The sequence below is a fragment of the Pelecanus crispus genome, chromosome 2, assembly GCF_030463565.1.
Source record: "Pelecanus crispus isolate bPelCri1 chromosome 2, bPelCri1.pri, whole genome shotgun sequence".
In the NCBI taxonomy this organism is placed as follows: Eukaryota; Metazoa; Chordata; class Aves; order Pelecaniformes; family Pelecanidae; genus Pelecanus; species Pelecanus crispus.
Window position 1 is genome coordinate 24,490,345 of NC_134644.1, and position 17,470 is coordinate 24,507,814.

Consider the following 17,470-nt stretch of genomic DNA (forward strand, 5'->3'; position numbering starts at 1 on the left):
ACATACTGTTCTTGACTTTCTCCTACACATTATTATGAGAGGGAAAAGAAATCATTAGTAATCACTGGATTAACTTCTCTCCAGGCTATGGGGCAGCTGTTCACAATTGGGTTTTGTTATTGAAAACTGTTGGGTATTGTGCTTTTGTTTTGAGACTTCCTTTCTCTCCTATACATTACAACTGACTGAAGGTTTACTTCTAAAGGTCATTTCAAACTGTGGTAACATGGTAGGCACATTTCCCCTCTGAACTACAGTGACGGCTTGACACTGGGAGGTCATGCTTGACCAAGTGTTAATCACAGACTCCATCAGTTTTGCAATAGCTGAGGGCAGGCCAACTGTCCAGAATTTTTTTCTCTCTCCCTTTCCTCATTTGTGGAAGATCAACACCACCATAACAATTTTAGCCATATTCAGGAACAACTGCTGTTTTTAAAGATACATGTGCTATGTCACAGTTTATTTTATTTGGAATGTGCTGGTTGAATATTTTCTAGCCTTATTGATTTAGTACCCTTGAATTTTCCAGTCACCGCAGCTAGTATTTCAAAACTGTCAAGACAGAAAATACCTGTCAGGTGATGGAAGTCCAGTACAGATTGCAGCCACTGAAGGTTTGAATGTCATCATGAGACATCAGAATGTACCATGATAGATCACACAGCTGAAAAACCCATACTCCATTACCCATTCAGAATTGTCTTTCCTTCTGTCCTTTCACAACAAATGAGGAAGGGCTTCCACAAGTCCACCTGCGACAGGAAACAAATATTCAGTAATTATTTGATAGCACGAGGGCAGCACTTTCTGTATGATACAACTGACCACCTGGTTAGACCAAGAGAAGTTGGGAGGTAGTTTAGGAGAATTGTTACAGACAAAGTACAGCTGACGGGGTGGCCTGGGCCTTGGATTTTTTATCATTACATTATCTGCCTTTGACTCTTCAAGAATCTTATGCCTTTGAATTTAGAAGTTCCTGTGGCAGCTTACATGTTGTAAAGGAGCAAGCGCAGCAGGACACAGAGTAGCCCAGGCCTGGTGCTTGATATGCGTATGCTCAGAGTTTGACTGCGAGGGCACAGCTGGAGGGACATCTAGCTGTCTTCTGCTTGGCCAGTAAGATCTTTTACTTGACATGTCACCTGCAACATCTGAGAGTAAAACATTACACCACCTTAAATCAAAAATAGGAAAAAGTAATCTAAACCACCACCTTAAATCACAATGGGAGGAAGCAAAACCTTCCTCACATTAAATGACTTTCAAGAGGGCAGTAGGGATAAGGAGAAATTACAACTGATGGATACTATTCTTATGTTTTAATGCGATGTTTGGCAGCACTGCCAAACCAAGCACTCAGATACTCTGAATCTCATCCAGAAATCTTGATACGACCCTGGAAATCTCAAGAGTTCAAATAATTAATACAAGTTTCTCTTTATTTGTTTTCCTGGGTTCAAATCATTTACCATGCCTCTCCAGTTTTTCTAGCACGGAACTTGTGGAAACACAGGCGGCTTCGGGTAAACACCGGCTGCTGCAAGAGCCGGTGGCCAGGACCGTGCAGGGGGATGGCCCCGGCGACCTCGGCAGCGTCTGCCCGCGGCAACTTCGGCGTCGAAGTACTTATGGCGGGAGAAGGAACGACAGGGAGCTGGCCAAACGCGCTCCGATGCTCCCGAGGCCCGGCAGCTGCCGCCCCACCGAGCGGGCCCTCGCCTGCCTGCAAGCCCCGACCCCACGGCCCGGGGGCGGCCACGGCGGGGCCTGCGCCTCGGGCCTGCCCCGGCGGCGGGGGGCCGCGCCCTGGCTGCGGGGGCCGCGCCGAGCCGCTGCGGGGACCTGAGGCCCGGGGGGGGCAGGGGCGCGGGTTGGATGTCGGCTACCGGGGGATGAGGCGGCGGCCGGGCGCGGGGGCGACACCGCCGGGGGTGAGGGGCAGGGCGGGGCGGGGCGGGGCGGGGCGGGGCGGGGCAGGGCAGGGCAGGGCAGGGCAGGGCAGGGCAGGGGCCCCGACGGGACAGCGGGGAGCGGCCGGGCAGCCCCGGCGGCCTCCGCCTCCTCCGCCAGCACGGGGGAGGACAGCAGCTAGAGGGAGCTCCTCCGGACTGCATCTGCCCGTGCGCCCCGGTTCCTTTCATAGGCTCCCCCGCCCCCTCCCCTCCCTTCTTCCCCCGTGATGGCGGAGGACAGCGAGTCTGCGGCCAGCCAGCAGAGCCTGGAGCTGGATGACCAGGACACCTGCGGCATAGACGGCGACAATGAGGAGGAGGCCGAGCACGCCAAGGGGTAGGGGCGCGCTGCGGGCCAGGCGGGCGGGCACAGCTCGGCGAGGCAGCCCCCGTGCCTGCCGCCGCGGCAGCGGTAGGGCTGGAGGTGCCGCCGCGGCCGCTGTGCGGGGCGGGCCGGCCCGGGCCAGGCTCCCGGCGCCGCCCGGAGCGGGCTCCGCGGCGGGGCGGGCAGCGGAGCGGGGGGCCCCCTCGGCGCACTCCTGTCAGCCGGCGGGCGGCCTGCATGGCGCGGCGCGGCCCGGCCCGGCCCAGCTCGGCCCGCCGCTCCTCCGCGGCGCCTGCGCGTCTGCCGCCCGCGGCCGAGGGGGCCCCGCCGGCGGCACCCCGCGCCCTCCGCCCGGGCTGCCTTCCGCCGCGGTTGGCGGCGTGCGGGGCTGGGGGGACGCCGCCACCCCCCGGGCCGCCCGGCCCGGCTCCCCTCGCTCCTCCGGGGGCGGCCTCCGCCGAAGGGAGAGGCGGCGGGCCGGGCCCCGGCCTGAGGTGAGGGGGGCGGCGGGGCTTGCGCTTCCCCGCCGGACGCTGGCCTTAAAAGCGGGCCTTAAAAGGGAGGGTAAATGCTGTTTTGTTGTCCGTGCTTTTCCAGGATTTGGGGGCTTTCCTTGGGTTTTTCGGCCGTTAGGAAGCCCCCCGCCGTGGGTCGGGGCGCTCTGGGGAAATGCCCCCGGGCTCCCTCGCTTGTCTCGGTTCCAGCTGAGCGGCTCCCTCGCGGCGGGCGCCCTCGCACCCCCTCACCCCCCTCCCCGGCCTGGGGACCTGTCCGGGCATCGCCTGTGTCAGTCTGTCCTGCAGACGCTCCTCCTCGACGTCACCTATTGTCCAAAAGCAAATATTACCTCTTGGATTGAGAGGTGGAGAGGGGAGCGCGTGTTTTAGCACGGCATTAGCCGGAGCAAACGCTGTTCTTCGGGTTGTAGCTCCTTCCCTGCTAATCTTGTGTCTTAAATCTTCCCACGCTGCGGATCAGGCGCTGTCTCCAGTAGGTTGGGAGCTGACGGGAGAGGCAGCCGGCATGAACACGGCTCCTTGCACCCTTCCAGCGTTTGGCTGCCTGCAGCGTGGCTCCGTCCGGGCACAAGGTGCCAAGGGTCTGGCTTGCTCTGCAGTTGGGGGCTTTTGGGGCAGGGAAGTGGAAGGAACGTGTTTTAAAAATCAACATAATTTAAATTTACGTTTTTGCTTTTTTGTGGGGTTAGAAAATGTGGTTGCAGAGAAAATGCTTTGTTGTTGCAACTAGGAGTGGCTGGAGTAACCTAAAATAGAAATGGGTTAATCTATACACCGCTACACAGTCATCTTCCTCATGAATTTCTGATTTGTCTGGTTGAGAGCATTTCTGTAGGTGACTGATGTTTGAGGATGTGCGCTATTTGTCATCTCCTGCCCCTAGGATTTGCTTGGCAACAAGCAGCTCTGCATCTTATATGTGGCAAGAGAAATCAAAGAGGCTTACGAGGACTAACTTGCCTAAAAGGCAGGAAAGGGGAAAACTTCAATGCTTGCTGCTCTGTCAGTGAATTCATGGCATGCACGCTAAAATAGTTGTGTCAAAAATACAGTAATATAAATCTGGGATGTTAAAAAGGGACAAAATAGTGTTTAATTATCTTGGGGCTTTTGTTACGTTTGTTTGCGTATATGTGCCAGTTGATGATTCCCAAAAACATCAAAGTAACACCGCTAAGAGCAGAGAATGATTATTTATTGCTCTTTGTCGAAGCCAACCTGATGTGCCAGGTGAGACTGTCTGACAGCCAGGTGATGCCTGTCTAGAATTCATTCATACCTTACTCCTACTCCAGTTTCCTCTTCTGTTTGTGTGCGTGACCAAGCTGTAGCTGCCCTCTGCAGTGTAGCTAGGCTTGCGGCTATGCGCTCGGGCTGCTGTGACAGCGAGTGCAGAAGCAGCGTGTAAGAAGCAGCTGGGGAACAAAGAATTGCACTTCGGTGCGTTCTGAATCACAGCTTCCTGCTCTACTCCCAACTTGGGTCTCACTGAGCTCTGAGGGACAACTGCTGTGGGCTGTACGCCATTCTCCCCAAAACTTGTTTTTGTTGAATATCCTGCGTGTATTTTAATGAGTATTTCAAAGAAGATGCTCTATTAATCTTTGAATAAGAAAGTGAATGTTTCCAAGTAATAGGAAGTTTAATTAAATCAGTGGTAGATCATTTCAGTAGAAAAAGCCTCTAAATATTATTATCAGTTTTCTATCATGTTTCTGATGTGTGAAGTCTAATATTGACTTTTGAATTACTTTTGTTTTCCTGTAATCTTGGAGAATCTTGTTTGCTACTCTTTGTCTGCAGGCTGAAGTATTCAAACAGATTCTGGCAAATGAAAGGAAAAATCCTACATTACAGCAAACACAAAGATCTACTCTTGATCTGGGAGATTAACCCATGCTAACAGGAGCCTAATTATTCCCTGTTTTCTCCCTATCATAGTATATTAATTTTTGAGGTATCTTTAAAGTTTGCTTTGAGCTTTTAGATTAGGTTTTATATACCTAAGCAATTTATGAGCAGTCTTACTACTTGAGACTATGGCTCTGTCAACTGACTTGCTAAATTCTGAATGGTCTTCATTGCTGCCGTTCAGTGTTTAATCTCATGCTATTTTAACCCTCACATTTTTAGAAGGAGGTAGAGTATGTGTTGCATGTCAGTCTCTAGTAGGATTACTTTGTAAATGAAGTTACTTTCAAGCTGTTTCTTGGCATTTGAAAATAGGTCCTTACAATACTGACCACAAAAACCCATGGTTTGTATATATTTGTATGACTTTGATTTTTTTTTATTTTGCTATTTTTTTGTGTGCTTGAGCACAGAAAATACCATTTTATAGTTCTCAACTGTGCAAATGTCTTTGTCCTCTGTTTCTGCTTCTGTTTTTTAGGTGCAGGATTATGTATGTTGTGTGACTCATTACTGTTCTCCTATTCTGTGTCTGCAGCTTGCTCCTGCTAGATGCATTATGCTGTACTTGTTCTGTTTCATAATAAAGTGTTGTTTACAAAACAGCTTTGTTAGTGTGTATGTAGGAAAAATGTATTTATTGCACCTGAATCCACCCTGCTGAGTCTAGCTTTGTAAGGTCTCTCAGTTCATTCTAAATAGCTCCTTATACTCAATGGCAGAAAGGCTTTTGGCACAAAACATTTAGTAAACGAATGAGGAAAAAGTATGACCTTTAAATAACTACCCCCAACCCTCACAAATTATTTACTTTGAATGTTTTAGTAGTATACCCCTTTGATTATTGTTAAATGGCAACTTTATAATCAGCACTACTTTTAGATTAAAAAAAAAAATATTTTTTTAAGGTACTGGAGGCAGTGCTCAGTTTTAGCAGGCGAGATTTACATCTTGGAGTGCAGCCTTACAGACTTGAAGGGGGAGGCAGAGGAAACATGCAGAGCTTTGAGGAATATCTGTTGGGTTAGATTTTAAGGCACTGCTACTAGGTTTTCATGCTCAAAAAAACTTGCATTTCCAAGTCCTGAAATGTATGCAAATGAAATCTTCATCCAGAGAGGTTGTTAATAATGGTAGTTTGTTAGTAAGTGGAATTTGAAGGACATAAACCCTTCTGGACAGGACCTTCTTATTCTCTTGAAGTGCTGGTAATCTAATATAGGAACAGGAAAGGCCTTTGCATGTAAGCCTCCATTTTCTTTATGAACCAAGGACAGCCCTAGTATAAATAATACTACTTTGAAATTTTTTGCAGTCTTGCCCATATAGATGAGATCTGATTTTTGTGATCAAAAAGATCTATATAACGTCTTCAGAAATATAGTTTTGCAACCTCACTTACTCACAGAGAAAGAAAAAATACTGTGAAGGCAAAAACCCCACACAGGCCTAGGCCTTTGCAGCTTAAAAATAAACATCTGAAGTACATGTTTGGTTTTAAATTTGAGAAATTGCTAACTTAAAATTACTATTCCATTTAATTTAACACAGATGTTGATTTTACAAAAAGCTGTTTATGCTAAAGCAGAATTTAGTGTCCAAAAAGTCAATTAAAATAACACTGACGACTGTTCAGTGGGAAAGATAATCTCAAATCAAAACCAAGGGAGCCAAAACAGTTTGACCACCTGACTAGGGTAACTGTCACGTTCCTCCTGATTCTTCCGTCTCAGCTTTTCATGGTTTTGCTCAGAGCTCCGAAGTAAGTTTCTCTGCCTTTGCCACACTCCTCCCCTAATGCAGTTAAGTATCCCCCTTTTTCAGTTAAAAAAAAAAAAACCACCACATGCAGGGAGAAGCAAAAGTCTTTTTTTTTTTTTCACATTTATGCAAAACACCAGATGTGTGTACATAAGTGGAAAGGTATGTGGGTGGGATTATGGGCTTGCATTTGTAACTTGCAGACAAAATCATAGAACAGTGGGCCTAAGTGACTGTCTCGGAGTCATATCCACAGCCTGTTTCTGTGGCAAGGTTAAGCCTTTGGGGCAGAACGAGGTCTTTTGATTCTTCTTTTGCTTCAGCTGAATTTTGATTTGCACATCACTTTTGTGCTGGCCTCACTTCTTTCTTATTCATCAGACTGGCAAAACTGTCATCATGGATGCAGTTAAAAATATCTTAGACTACGTCTGCACTTAGGTACAGCTCAGCCTCAGTGTGTAGGCTCACCCTACTGTCAGTAAAGTGCTCCTGGTATAAGTGTGTCTCTACTAGACTGATACAGTCAAGATCTTCCCCAAGTCTAACATTGAATATTTTTCTTAGTATAACCAGCTGCGGTCTACGTGGTGGGCTGACCTGGGGCAGATGTGTTGATCTGATGCGTGAAAAGGTTATGTTTCCTGACCTGACAGCTAGGCGTAGCATCAACCTGAGTTGCGTATCCTTTTCCTGCTTCCCGCGTGGGACCTGTGCTCCGAGTTGTGTCACTTACAACGGTAGCAGGGTAGTTTGGCAAAAGAGATTTCACGCCTAAAGATCGGCTTTCATAGAATAGGGAAACTTTTTTTTTTCACCCCAGACTTCGAAGAGTGAGTGAGGTACATTTCATGGTGTTGTCATATAGGTGTCTCTGACCAGGCAAAGGAGAACTCAGATCTTAGTCAGCACACAAGAATGTTTAATTAAGAGAAAAGCTCTTAATAAGAGTCTTTGCTTTTAATCTTGTTACCTTTGCACATCCTTTGTGCTGTTGTGTCCAGTGTAATTACTACAAGTTGAGCAACAAAGTTCCTCCCTTCCCAGCCATTCTCAGTCCCAGTTTTAGAGCCTTTTGGTTCTTTTCAAGGCATGAGAAGGACAGAAAATCCTGAGATGTTTTGGTTTTGCTTTTGCCCTAATTTGCTTGGTATCTCTGGTTGTAACTTGTGTTGGACAAACCTGTTTACTCAGTAGAAGTTTCTGCATGCTGCCTGCTGCCAAATCTCTGGGTTGCAGGCATGCCTAAATAGTTGAAGGACAAGTGGATCTCTCTTTAAATCCTCTTTTTACATTCTGTGGACTGTAACAGTAAAAAAAATCCTGACCCAAGCAGGAGACTGTGCATAAATAACTGCTCTGAACAGTCCCTGGATAACCTGTCAGACAAAGATACCAGTATTTATTTTGCAAGAGGCAGTGTGAAAGCTCTAAACCTGAAGGTCATAAGCTGAGGACTGGTATTTCAGAAGATTTAAAAACAAATTGGTAGTTTTAAATGCCTTTATATTTTTACAGCAATTTAGTCCTGTCTTCCCTCTTTCCCAGCTAAAAAAAATATGCATTTCTGTATGAAAAAGACCTTGAGCTGGTCAAAGCACAGACTAAGATTATCCTGGTAAAAGTACAGTTTAACTGGGGATAACATTAGCTTTGCCAAGCTTTACTGCTTTTTCTCTGTAGCTGCCAAACTTTTTTTTTTGAGTACAGTCGTTCATTATTTCGCCAAACTAAATAAAATGTTGACCCTCAGGTAATCCCAGTGAGCAGAATTCCCCTGTGGTGTATTTGGGGTAGGCTCCTGCTGAAAGGCAAGAAGACAAGTGAGCCACAGCGGTGTGGCTCGGGGCTCAGTGCCTGCTGAGGGCGTCTGTTCAGGAACGGTGTTTGCTGAAACTCCTAGTAGACTTACGTTTAACACAAAAGCCCTTGGGAGTCTGCTGAAGGACGCAGTGGCATCATTTGTTTGCTGTATGTGAGATGTTAGAGGAAAAGGCGAAAGTTTGTGGACAGTTGAAGGAAGTAGAGGAGTACCTCATTAAATGAATCTTGGCAAAGGTGAAATCGCTTTTGGCAAAGGTGAAATCGCTTTCCCCAGTATTTTTATCTCAGTTTTGCCAGAGCTGGTGAAGTCCTAGGTCTCGTACGTGTTTGGTTTTTTTATTCTCTCATATTTATAACCTCTTGCCAGGCCTCTGGGTCTGTTCTATGTTTCAATTCTGTACAAAATGTCAGCTTGGTATACAGGCCTTCAAATAGATTTAAATTTGATTATTTTAAGCTGAAGAGTATAGAAATTGTTAACAGAATTGTCTAGGTGATCAGGCAGTGTCTTCATTCTGCAACAGAAAATTTTCTCCCTGCCTCACTTGTACAACTCAATTTTTTTGTTTCTACAGACTTCTAGTAAATACTACAAATTCTCTTCTCTCTCTCCTGTGTGTTTGATCTGCTACACTGTTGTCCGTTGAGTAACTCCGTGGTCTGATCCCAGAGGGTGCTGCATTTGTAACTCTCTCCCCTCTTTCTGGGAGCATAACTTCATCCAATGCAACTGTGAATGTTAAGGACTTCTCAGGGTTGATCTTTCACTACAGGCTGTTCTAGAGGACAGTAATGGTCTCACAAAAATGAGTCTTTGTTTAGTTGCATGTTTGATTAACTGCAGGCTTTTGGCCTCGCAGTTGGACATTTGGATGTTTTCTTGCCGACTTCAGCTCTGACAAGGTATAGATGCTAAGACTGGGCATCGTAGTCTTGAAAGTGAGCAAGTTACAGTGAATAACATGGCCCTTGCAAACATGTTGATCTTAATAACTTTAGTTATGTTCTTCTGAGTTCTCTTTCTTTTGGTTTCCTAGTATCATATCTGATTTTTTTTTTCCCCTCCAGAATTAAAATTTAAAAATTGTTTGTTGCATTGACTTTTTTCTTTTCCAGTGAAAAACACCCAAGCCCGCCAAACCCCAATATCTCTCTTGAGCTCCATGATGTATGTATGGTTTTGCTGGGAGATTAACCTCTTGAAGACCATTCAGTGTTAACTGACTCATTGCCTCCTTATTCGTCTTCCGTCTGAGAGCTGTCAACACCTCCCACGCTTTGCAAATTCTAATCTAATCTTGATTCTATATCTTGATTATCTGTCAGATTAGAATCTCCTTAAAGAAGTTGTATTATTAATAGTCAAAATGTGTCAGAATCTGCAAGTGCAATGTATACATTGTTGGTTGGTTGGTTGGTTTTTTAATTGAAGTTGACCCCAGTGTACTTATTTTTTTAAAGCACAAATATTTGGTTAGTTTGTGTTGTTTCGTACTGAGATTTCAGCAAGACTCTTATCACTATTTAAGTTAGAAACAAAATTCCCTAAAAACAATCTTTTTGTTTAGATTCTTCTCAAATTCAGATGTGCCTGATGGTTGAGCATGAAGGGGAAAAAATACTGAATTTCCAAGGAGGTTACTTTCCTCAGTTACTGCACTTTCCTGAGTTCCTCCAGTCTCTGTTGAATTTGGTTGTTTCATGTTTGTGCCTGGTAATAGCCTGGAGAGGAGCACTGGCTGTTACACAGTGTCACAATTTGACACTAGTGTGTCAAAACCCCTGGTTGTGCTGGGGTCTTGAGTATAAAACACATCAGAAAGCACTTGCAGGAAGTTTTTCATCAATGCTCTCTGTTCCCCCCTTCCTTCCTTTCTCCTGCCTTTTCTGCACATTCAAACTGCTGTTAGATTTTTCATATTAAAATGCTGTTTTTTCCATATTTAACTTTTTCTTTTTCCAAATTTTGAGCTCGCTGGTATTGATTTTTCTCATTGCACATTCTCTGAATCTCTGGCAGAAGTCCTGGAGGGGATTTGGGAGCGAAGAAGAAGAAAAAGAAGCAGAAGAGAAAAAAGGAGAAACCAAATTCTGGAGGCACCAAATCAGATTCTGCGTCTGATTCCCAGGAGATTAAAATTCAACAGCCTTCAAAAGTGAGAGCCTGGTTCTGTTTTAATTTGTGCTTGCTTTCTAATTTAATTTTAATATGTGTGTTGCTTTTTGTAAAAGCAAGTTGATAGTTCTGCCTTAAGATGTCAGAATTAAGCAAATGGTTACTGTCCTGAATAGAGACAGAAGCAAGGTAAGACCTGGTGCAGACTGTGTGAAGTTATCTGGAGAGTCGTCGTTGCCACCACGGTTGTGTACTGTGAGAAAAGCAGAGGAGGAGGTGTTTTGTCTTTCTTTTCCAGCAGCTAGAACTCAGGCTAGTGACAGCTTCGTCACAGGGAATCTTAATCTGCAGTGGTAATGATTTTTAAATAGATTTTGTGTTTGATGAATTGCCTTTAGTTTAGCCACCATCTAACTTGGCTTAGTGCAGTTTCAGTAACTTGTACAGCATAATGCTATCTCATGGCAAGCATCAGCCGTAGGAGGGAAGGTGTACCTGCTGTGCTAACCAGAGTCTCATTTGGGCAAACAAGCAGCATGTCATTTTACATAAAATGAGGTAATCTCTAACATGGAGATACAGACTGAAGAAACTTTTTGCCATCTGAAAGGCATCTGCTGTAAATAAGAATGCAAAATTATGTGAGGAGATGTACAGTCTTTGTGGGCTTTGTGATAAAATAGCATTGTCTATGTGCTTTTGACTACAATGTTCTGAATGAACAGTGAATAATATGACATGGTGGCTTTTTAACATACAGCTTTTATCTCAAGAGAAATCAGCCTGAGAACTGAAGTTTATAACATGATGATAAGAAAGTTTATGGACCATTTAGCATGTTGAAGTAGTTATATTTGCTTTATCAGATTAATGTGGAGAAAGTTACACCATTGTACCAGTAGTTCTATTCATCCTGTAAGATTTGTCAAGTACATTGGGGCTACCAACTAATTTTAGGGGAAAAAGTTGTGTTCTGGCTCATTAACATACTGATGGATTTTATGTTGTCCCTTTAGATCCTCTCTGTGTCACCCCTATTGCTTTGAATGGGCACATTTGGCACAGGAGACACTTTAAAATAGGTAGAGAGATCTTAAGCACTTTCTGATCTCACCATGTGTTTTGATACTGTGTTTCTATAAAGCACGTGGCATGAATTGCTAATAATAGTAAAATGGTTTAGCTGCCTAGAGCTTGAGAGAAAGACTTAAGAGCTTTCTTTTATGCCAATAAAAGAAAATTTTGTTACATTTTGTTACATTGCTAACAAACTGGCTAACCAGTAAAATAATCATGAAGAGTGGCACTCTTCAAGTACACAACTTAGAACAAGGATAGGTTTCCACAGTTGCAAAATGCATCATGCCAGAGAAATGGTGTGCAAGACTGCAAGGTGCCAAGGACTAAAACCTTGCACATGAAAACAAAAAAAAAGTGAAGCAGCTTCCTTTTAATGCAATTAGAGGCAACATATGGAACAACAAGTTTGGTCAGCAGGTAACCAAGGAATTCCCAGGATACCACAGCAATGAACTATGTCTTTATATTAACATTAAAATTGACCTCACTCCAATTCTAAAAAAGTTTGAGGTTACTTGGTTATCGCTTCCAATCTAAGTTATTCTGTAACTATGTTGTGTAGGCCATTGGCTTCCACTTTTCTCTAGTTGCAAATGCATCAGCGTTGGCTGGGGGGGGGTTGCCTTCTCTGCTGTGTTCCAGGTGTACACTCTGATAAGTAGATGAGTTTCTTTGTCTTGGACAACTTTCCTGTTTTAGATTTTTTGAAAGCATCTTAGACTGCTGATCTGGGGCACTGTGGAGAAGTATATTTATTTTCTCTGCTACTCAAGTGATATGTAGATTTTGTATTCTTTGTGCTATTTGAAATATATTATAGAAAAAAGGCTTTTAGCATTTGCTTGCTTCTGCTTGAAGAGAGGTTTACAAAATATTTCAGAGGAAAGTGACATTGTACACCTTACCTCTAAGAGAATATATGTAGGATGATCAGGTAATAATCAGTGGGACTTCTGAACTCATTGAAAATTATTTTGAAAAAACATTTTGAGGTCAGGTGAGTTTGTAAACGGGTGTACCAGTCTGGAGATGAGAAAAACAGAAGAGTGAGTCCCCTTGGCTTCTCCCTTATTTGTGGTATTGGACTTTTTGAACACTGGCATGAGTGTAACCAGAGCAGTAAATGCTTGTTAGCATTGTATGCTTATGATGACCTTTAGGACATGTCACTGCCCATCTTGCAAGAATTTGATCTCTCCCCATTACAAGTCCCAGTGATGTAGACTGTCCACACTGACACAAATGAAGCTTGCCAGATCTGCAATATTATCAGTCATTAGTATAGTCTCCAATGGCCTACACAACATAGTTACAGAATAACTTAGATTGGAAGGGACCTCTGGAGGTCTTTCGACCAACCTCCTGCTTGGGGTAGATCCAAGTAGATTGGGTTGCTCAGGCCTAGACTAGGTTGTTTGGTCTCCAGGGATGGAGACTCCACAACCTCTGTGGGCAACCTATTCCAGTGTTTGACTACACTTGTGGTTAAAAATAGTTATATCTAAATTGATTTTGCTGGTTTGCAACTTGTGTCCATTGTTTCTTGTCATATCATTGTGCTCCTCTGAAAAGACTTGGCTCAGTTTTCTTTACATCCTCCCATTAGGCAGCAATAAGATTTCTCATAGTCTCTTAACCTTTTCTTCTTAAGGCTGAACAAACCAAGGTCTCTCATCATCTCCTTGTATGTCATATGCTTCAGCCCTTCAATCATCTTGGTGGCCCTCCATTGAACTCACTCCATTATGTCAATGTTTTCCTTGTAATGGGGAACCCAAAACTGTGAGATGTGATCTCAGAGGTGCCAGGTAAAGGGGAAGACTTGCTGACCAGTCTTACTGGTATGACCCAGTATTCAGCTGTCCTTCTTTGCTGGCCAGCAAACTGCTGTCTCGTGTTGAGCTCTCTGCTTGCTGGGACCTCCAACTTCTTTTCTGCAAAGCTGCTTCCTAGCCAGTCAGTGCTGGCCTCTGCCATTGCGTGGGCTTTTTCTGTCCCAGATGCAGGACTTTGCGTTTGCCTTTGTCAAACGTCATGAAGTTTCTGTTTCCAGCCTGTCAAAGTAGCTTTGAATAGCAGCTCTGCAGTCCAGCATATCTACTGTTCTTCCCAACTAGGTATCATCTATGACCTTGCAGAGAAAGCACTCTTTTGTCATGTCCAGATTGTTAAACAGTATTGACCCCTGAATTCTCAAAATCCTTCCCCTTGCCTTCTTGAAGACAGGTGTGACGTTTCCCTTTTTCCAGTTATAAGAAACCTCCACCAATTGCTATAACCTTTTAAACTTGATAGATGCTGGTTGCAGTAACATCAGCCAGCTCCCTCAGCACCCTCAGATGCATCTGGTCTGTTCTTACAGACCTGTGCATGATTAGTTTGCTAAGTGGTCCCTAACTTCCTCTCCTGCTGTGGTTAATGGGAGTCTCACAGACTGTGCTACAAGGCTCAGGGACACCAAAGATCTGAGGTCAGATCTTGTCACCAAAACTGAGGCAAAAAAGAGCATTGCGTACCTCAGTGCTGTTGCACAACAGTGCCGTCTTGTGCTGTGAGGAGATATTTTCCTAAATTGAAACACTAAACAAAATCACTCTTCTTTCTGATTCATGTGAAGTTCTGTGTAGATTTTTCTTGCTTTCCATTAAAGGAAAGCAAAAAGTGTTGAAAGTAAACTTCTTAGCCAGCCTGATCTCTGAATGTTTTGAAAGGAAAGGAGATGCCTTCTGATGTCCCTAGCCATGTTGTATGTAGTACCAGAACATGAACTTTTTACTCTACATATGCTAGTAAGATCTTTCTAGAACCTAATATCTTTTTTCTAGATTTTCTGTTTTCTTCTTCTTAATGTAGAAGAAACATTAGAGGCTTAAAACACACATACAAAATAAATTACAGTATGTCAATATTTATGTATGATACCATAATGTACTGATAAGATTTCAGAATTTATCTAGTGGCTTTAGAAGTATTTGTATCAGACCAGTGTGTAATAGACAAATTGGTTTTTAGTTGAGAAAAGTAACTTATGTCACTGTAATCTGGAAATAGGGTAGGTTTTTTATGCTGCAATAGTGTTTCACTAAAGTGTGTAAATATGTTAATTCACAACTACTCAGATGACAGGTGTTTAAAGCATGCTCACAGGTAAAGTTTTGCAGTACTTAAATTAGTGAAAGAAATTGCATAATGTTTAGAAAGTACAAATTTTTATTATAAATAGAAAATGATGGCCTGCTTCAGCTACAGGCAGGGAGTTTTACTCCTTTTGTGACTGAGGATACTAGAGGCAGATGCCCATCCAAATGAAGCTTTACATCATTATTACATGTAATTTGTGGTGGGTTTTCAACACATGAATCCTAGAAAAAAAGTGAAATACGGAAATAGTGATTCATTGACATTCAGTAAAAAAAAAAATCTGTCTCGAAATCTATATGCAGAATTGCTTAAAATTTTCCAATGCATTTGAGACTATTCCTTCAAAATGTATTTATTGCACTGCAGTCTGGGAAAACCTGAACACAAGCATACTGTTAGTATGCCTCAGAACAGGACTTCCCACTTGGGAGATAACAAAACAAAACAAATAAATAGATTAACAAAGACAGGGAGGAAAAATCCCTTTCGATTTACATGTCTGTTACAATTATTCCTCCATGCTTCCCTATGCAGGTGGAATTCTCATTCCAGTTACACTTACTCAGAGTGATGAAAAGTGAGGGTTTAAGAGCTCAGTTTAGAAATGCTTAGCCTTAGGTTGTATGCTTTTCAAATAACTTTTCTATAAAGATTTTTCAGCTTTTAAGTGGAAAGTTGGATTATTTTATGTCTGTCTGCTTCTATTGGTTAAAGTTATCTTTAGTTGTGAGTATTGGCACAGTTGGCATTAGTTGCAAGATGGTTAACTCGTATGTATGATACGATGCAGAAAGGTACCTACTGTAATAATTGCAAGCTAACAGAAGGCAGATACAACATAACTAAGGTTAAAAAGTTGATATTTGTAGCAATACGGTGTACCTGGAATACCTAACCATAGTGAGTTTAAATGGTATTTTATATTGTATGTGTAAAGTACTACTTCAAACATCTCTGTGTGTACCAATGGTATCTTTAGATTGTTAGATGTCTAAGCTGATCTGCTTTTTGCTCTTTTATTGTATTTTACTGGGGGGCGGGGAGCAGGGAGCTTTTTATTGTGATACTGGTATCCTGCCTTAATGTTGCAGTATTTGTTTAAAATGCTGAAGTTTCATGGCTAGATGCAAGCCCTACTCAAAACTATTAAGTATTTTGTGAAGTTGCTTGTCTGTTGCCCACCTAACTTCCCACCCTCCTGCCTCCGAAGGTTATACCTAAAATAACCATGATGAGGAAAAGTACATGAAAGAATACATAACAGTAAAATAAATGAACATGTTTGTACAACTTGTTCAAAGTAAACATACTCAGTAAGCTGCCTCTTCCGTTTGTCTCTGCAGAATCCAGCCATTCCAATGCAGAAGCTTCAAGACATCCAGAGAGCGATGGAGCTGCTCTCTGCATGCCAAGGCCCAGCAAAGAATATTGATGAGGCTACCAAACGTAAATACCAGTTTTGGGATACACAACCTGTACCTAAACTTAGTAAGTTTAACTGGACCTGGGCATAAGATCTGTCTTACTGACCACTAAAAGAATGTGTGCCAGCTGTGTGACATGTTCTCTAAAATGGGTATGAAGTTGGACTGTGTGCAGTAGAGTTCCTTAATCTTTTGCGTAGTTGATGTGGTATTCTTCATGTTCTCTAGGAAAGTGCTTGCCCTGCCTCCCTCCCCCCGCCAAATGATATACAACAAACTAGGGTGTTAATAAGTCTCATTCTGGTGTTCTCTATAAAAATGGGAAATGCTACTGAAATAGCATTCCTCTGTATATTTTAGGTCTGAACTCTTGAACAACAGAATGTGGAAGTCTTTTCCGCTTCAGGGAAAATAAGAATTCTTAAGTGGTGATAAAGAGTAAACTTTGGGTTTACTTATTTTTTTTATTTATTTTCCCTTTTTTTTTTTTGTTTAAATAGATAGATTTGCTGTCACAGAGATACAATGACTCTCCTGCTGTAGGTTACACTATTTTCATGCAGCTGTAAGTGGGTAACGGTGCTTCTCTCGTGTGTGAACACTTGTATTGCTGTGTGTTCCCGTGCTTCCTCCACAATGTACGCTACCTTGAAGACATGCTTTCTCAGAGTCCTTCCTCTCTTCTTGGTATCAAGTGAGGTGGTGAGGTGACCTCTCCTTGCCTCTAATTTTGTAAGGAATTTGGCAGATTACTTTTTATACTGATCTGATGCCTGATAACACACTTGGTAAATCTTAGTCTTTGTTGGGGAGGGTAGTTGCTGGCTCACTTGCTTTTTCTGAATTGCTTTATGAACCTTCTTTCCCCTTCATTATCTTCAAGGTAAGCAGTTGTAGCTCTTCAGTGCCAATGAAACTTGGGGACACCACAAATAAAGCTGTCTCGGTGCAATAGCTGTCACTGTTCTGTTCTGCAGGTTTCTCTCCATGGCGTTGGAGACTGGTGTAGAATAAGCAGAAATAAGGTAGAGTCTAAAGCACAGGAGCACTCTGCTCGCTCTCTCTCCACAGGGCAGCATTTTGCTTTAATCCATTTGTATAGATTAATCCACAGTGATCTCATTTCTCCCTGACTTCTTTGCATAGAGAAGTCCAGAGCAGAGTCCTTGGATGCAATATTTTTCCACTGAACTGACCTGCCCTGGCTTTTCTCCACACAAATGATGCAGGTATCTCTGTAAACTAATGGTAGTAATTGTCACAGTAATCCCGCCTAGGTGGAGGAAGAGCTTAGCCAAAATAAGCTGATGTGTAAATCAAAAAATACTCTGGCCATAACAAAGCTTTTTCAGAGCTAGTTCAGGTGTCTGCACAGCGGTTCCAGGAGTTGGGTTCGGGTTAGTCAATGTATC

The 17,470-nt window shown here is 43.2% G+C and overlaps 1 protein-coding gene across 2 annotated transcripts in view; it reads left to right on the top strand.

Moving 5' to 3' along the window:
- Window positions 1-2,185: 2,185 nt before the first annotated feature.
- NMT2 (N-myristoyltransferase 2) overlaps window positions 2,186-17,470 on the top strand; it is a 32,387-nt gene continuing 17,102 nt past the window's right edge. The window contains exons 1-3 of one of the 2 annotated variants that reach the window (XM_075705483.1): window positions 2,186-2,295; window positions 10,318-10,453; window positions 15,978-16,122. In XM_075705483.1, coding sequence (XP_075561598.1) covers window positions 2,186-2,295; window positions 10,318-10,453; window positions 15,978-16,122 — 391 coding nt within the window. Of the gene's footprint in view, window positions 2,296-2,520; window positions 2,778-10,317; window positions 10,454-15,977; window positions 16,123-17,470 lie in introns of those variants that run through there. The other variant, XM_075705482.1, reaches the window with a different exon arrangement.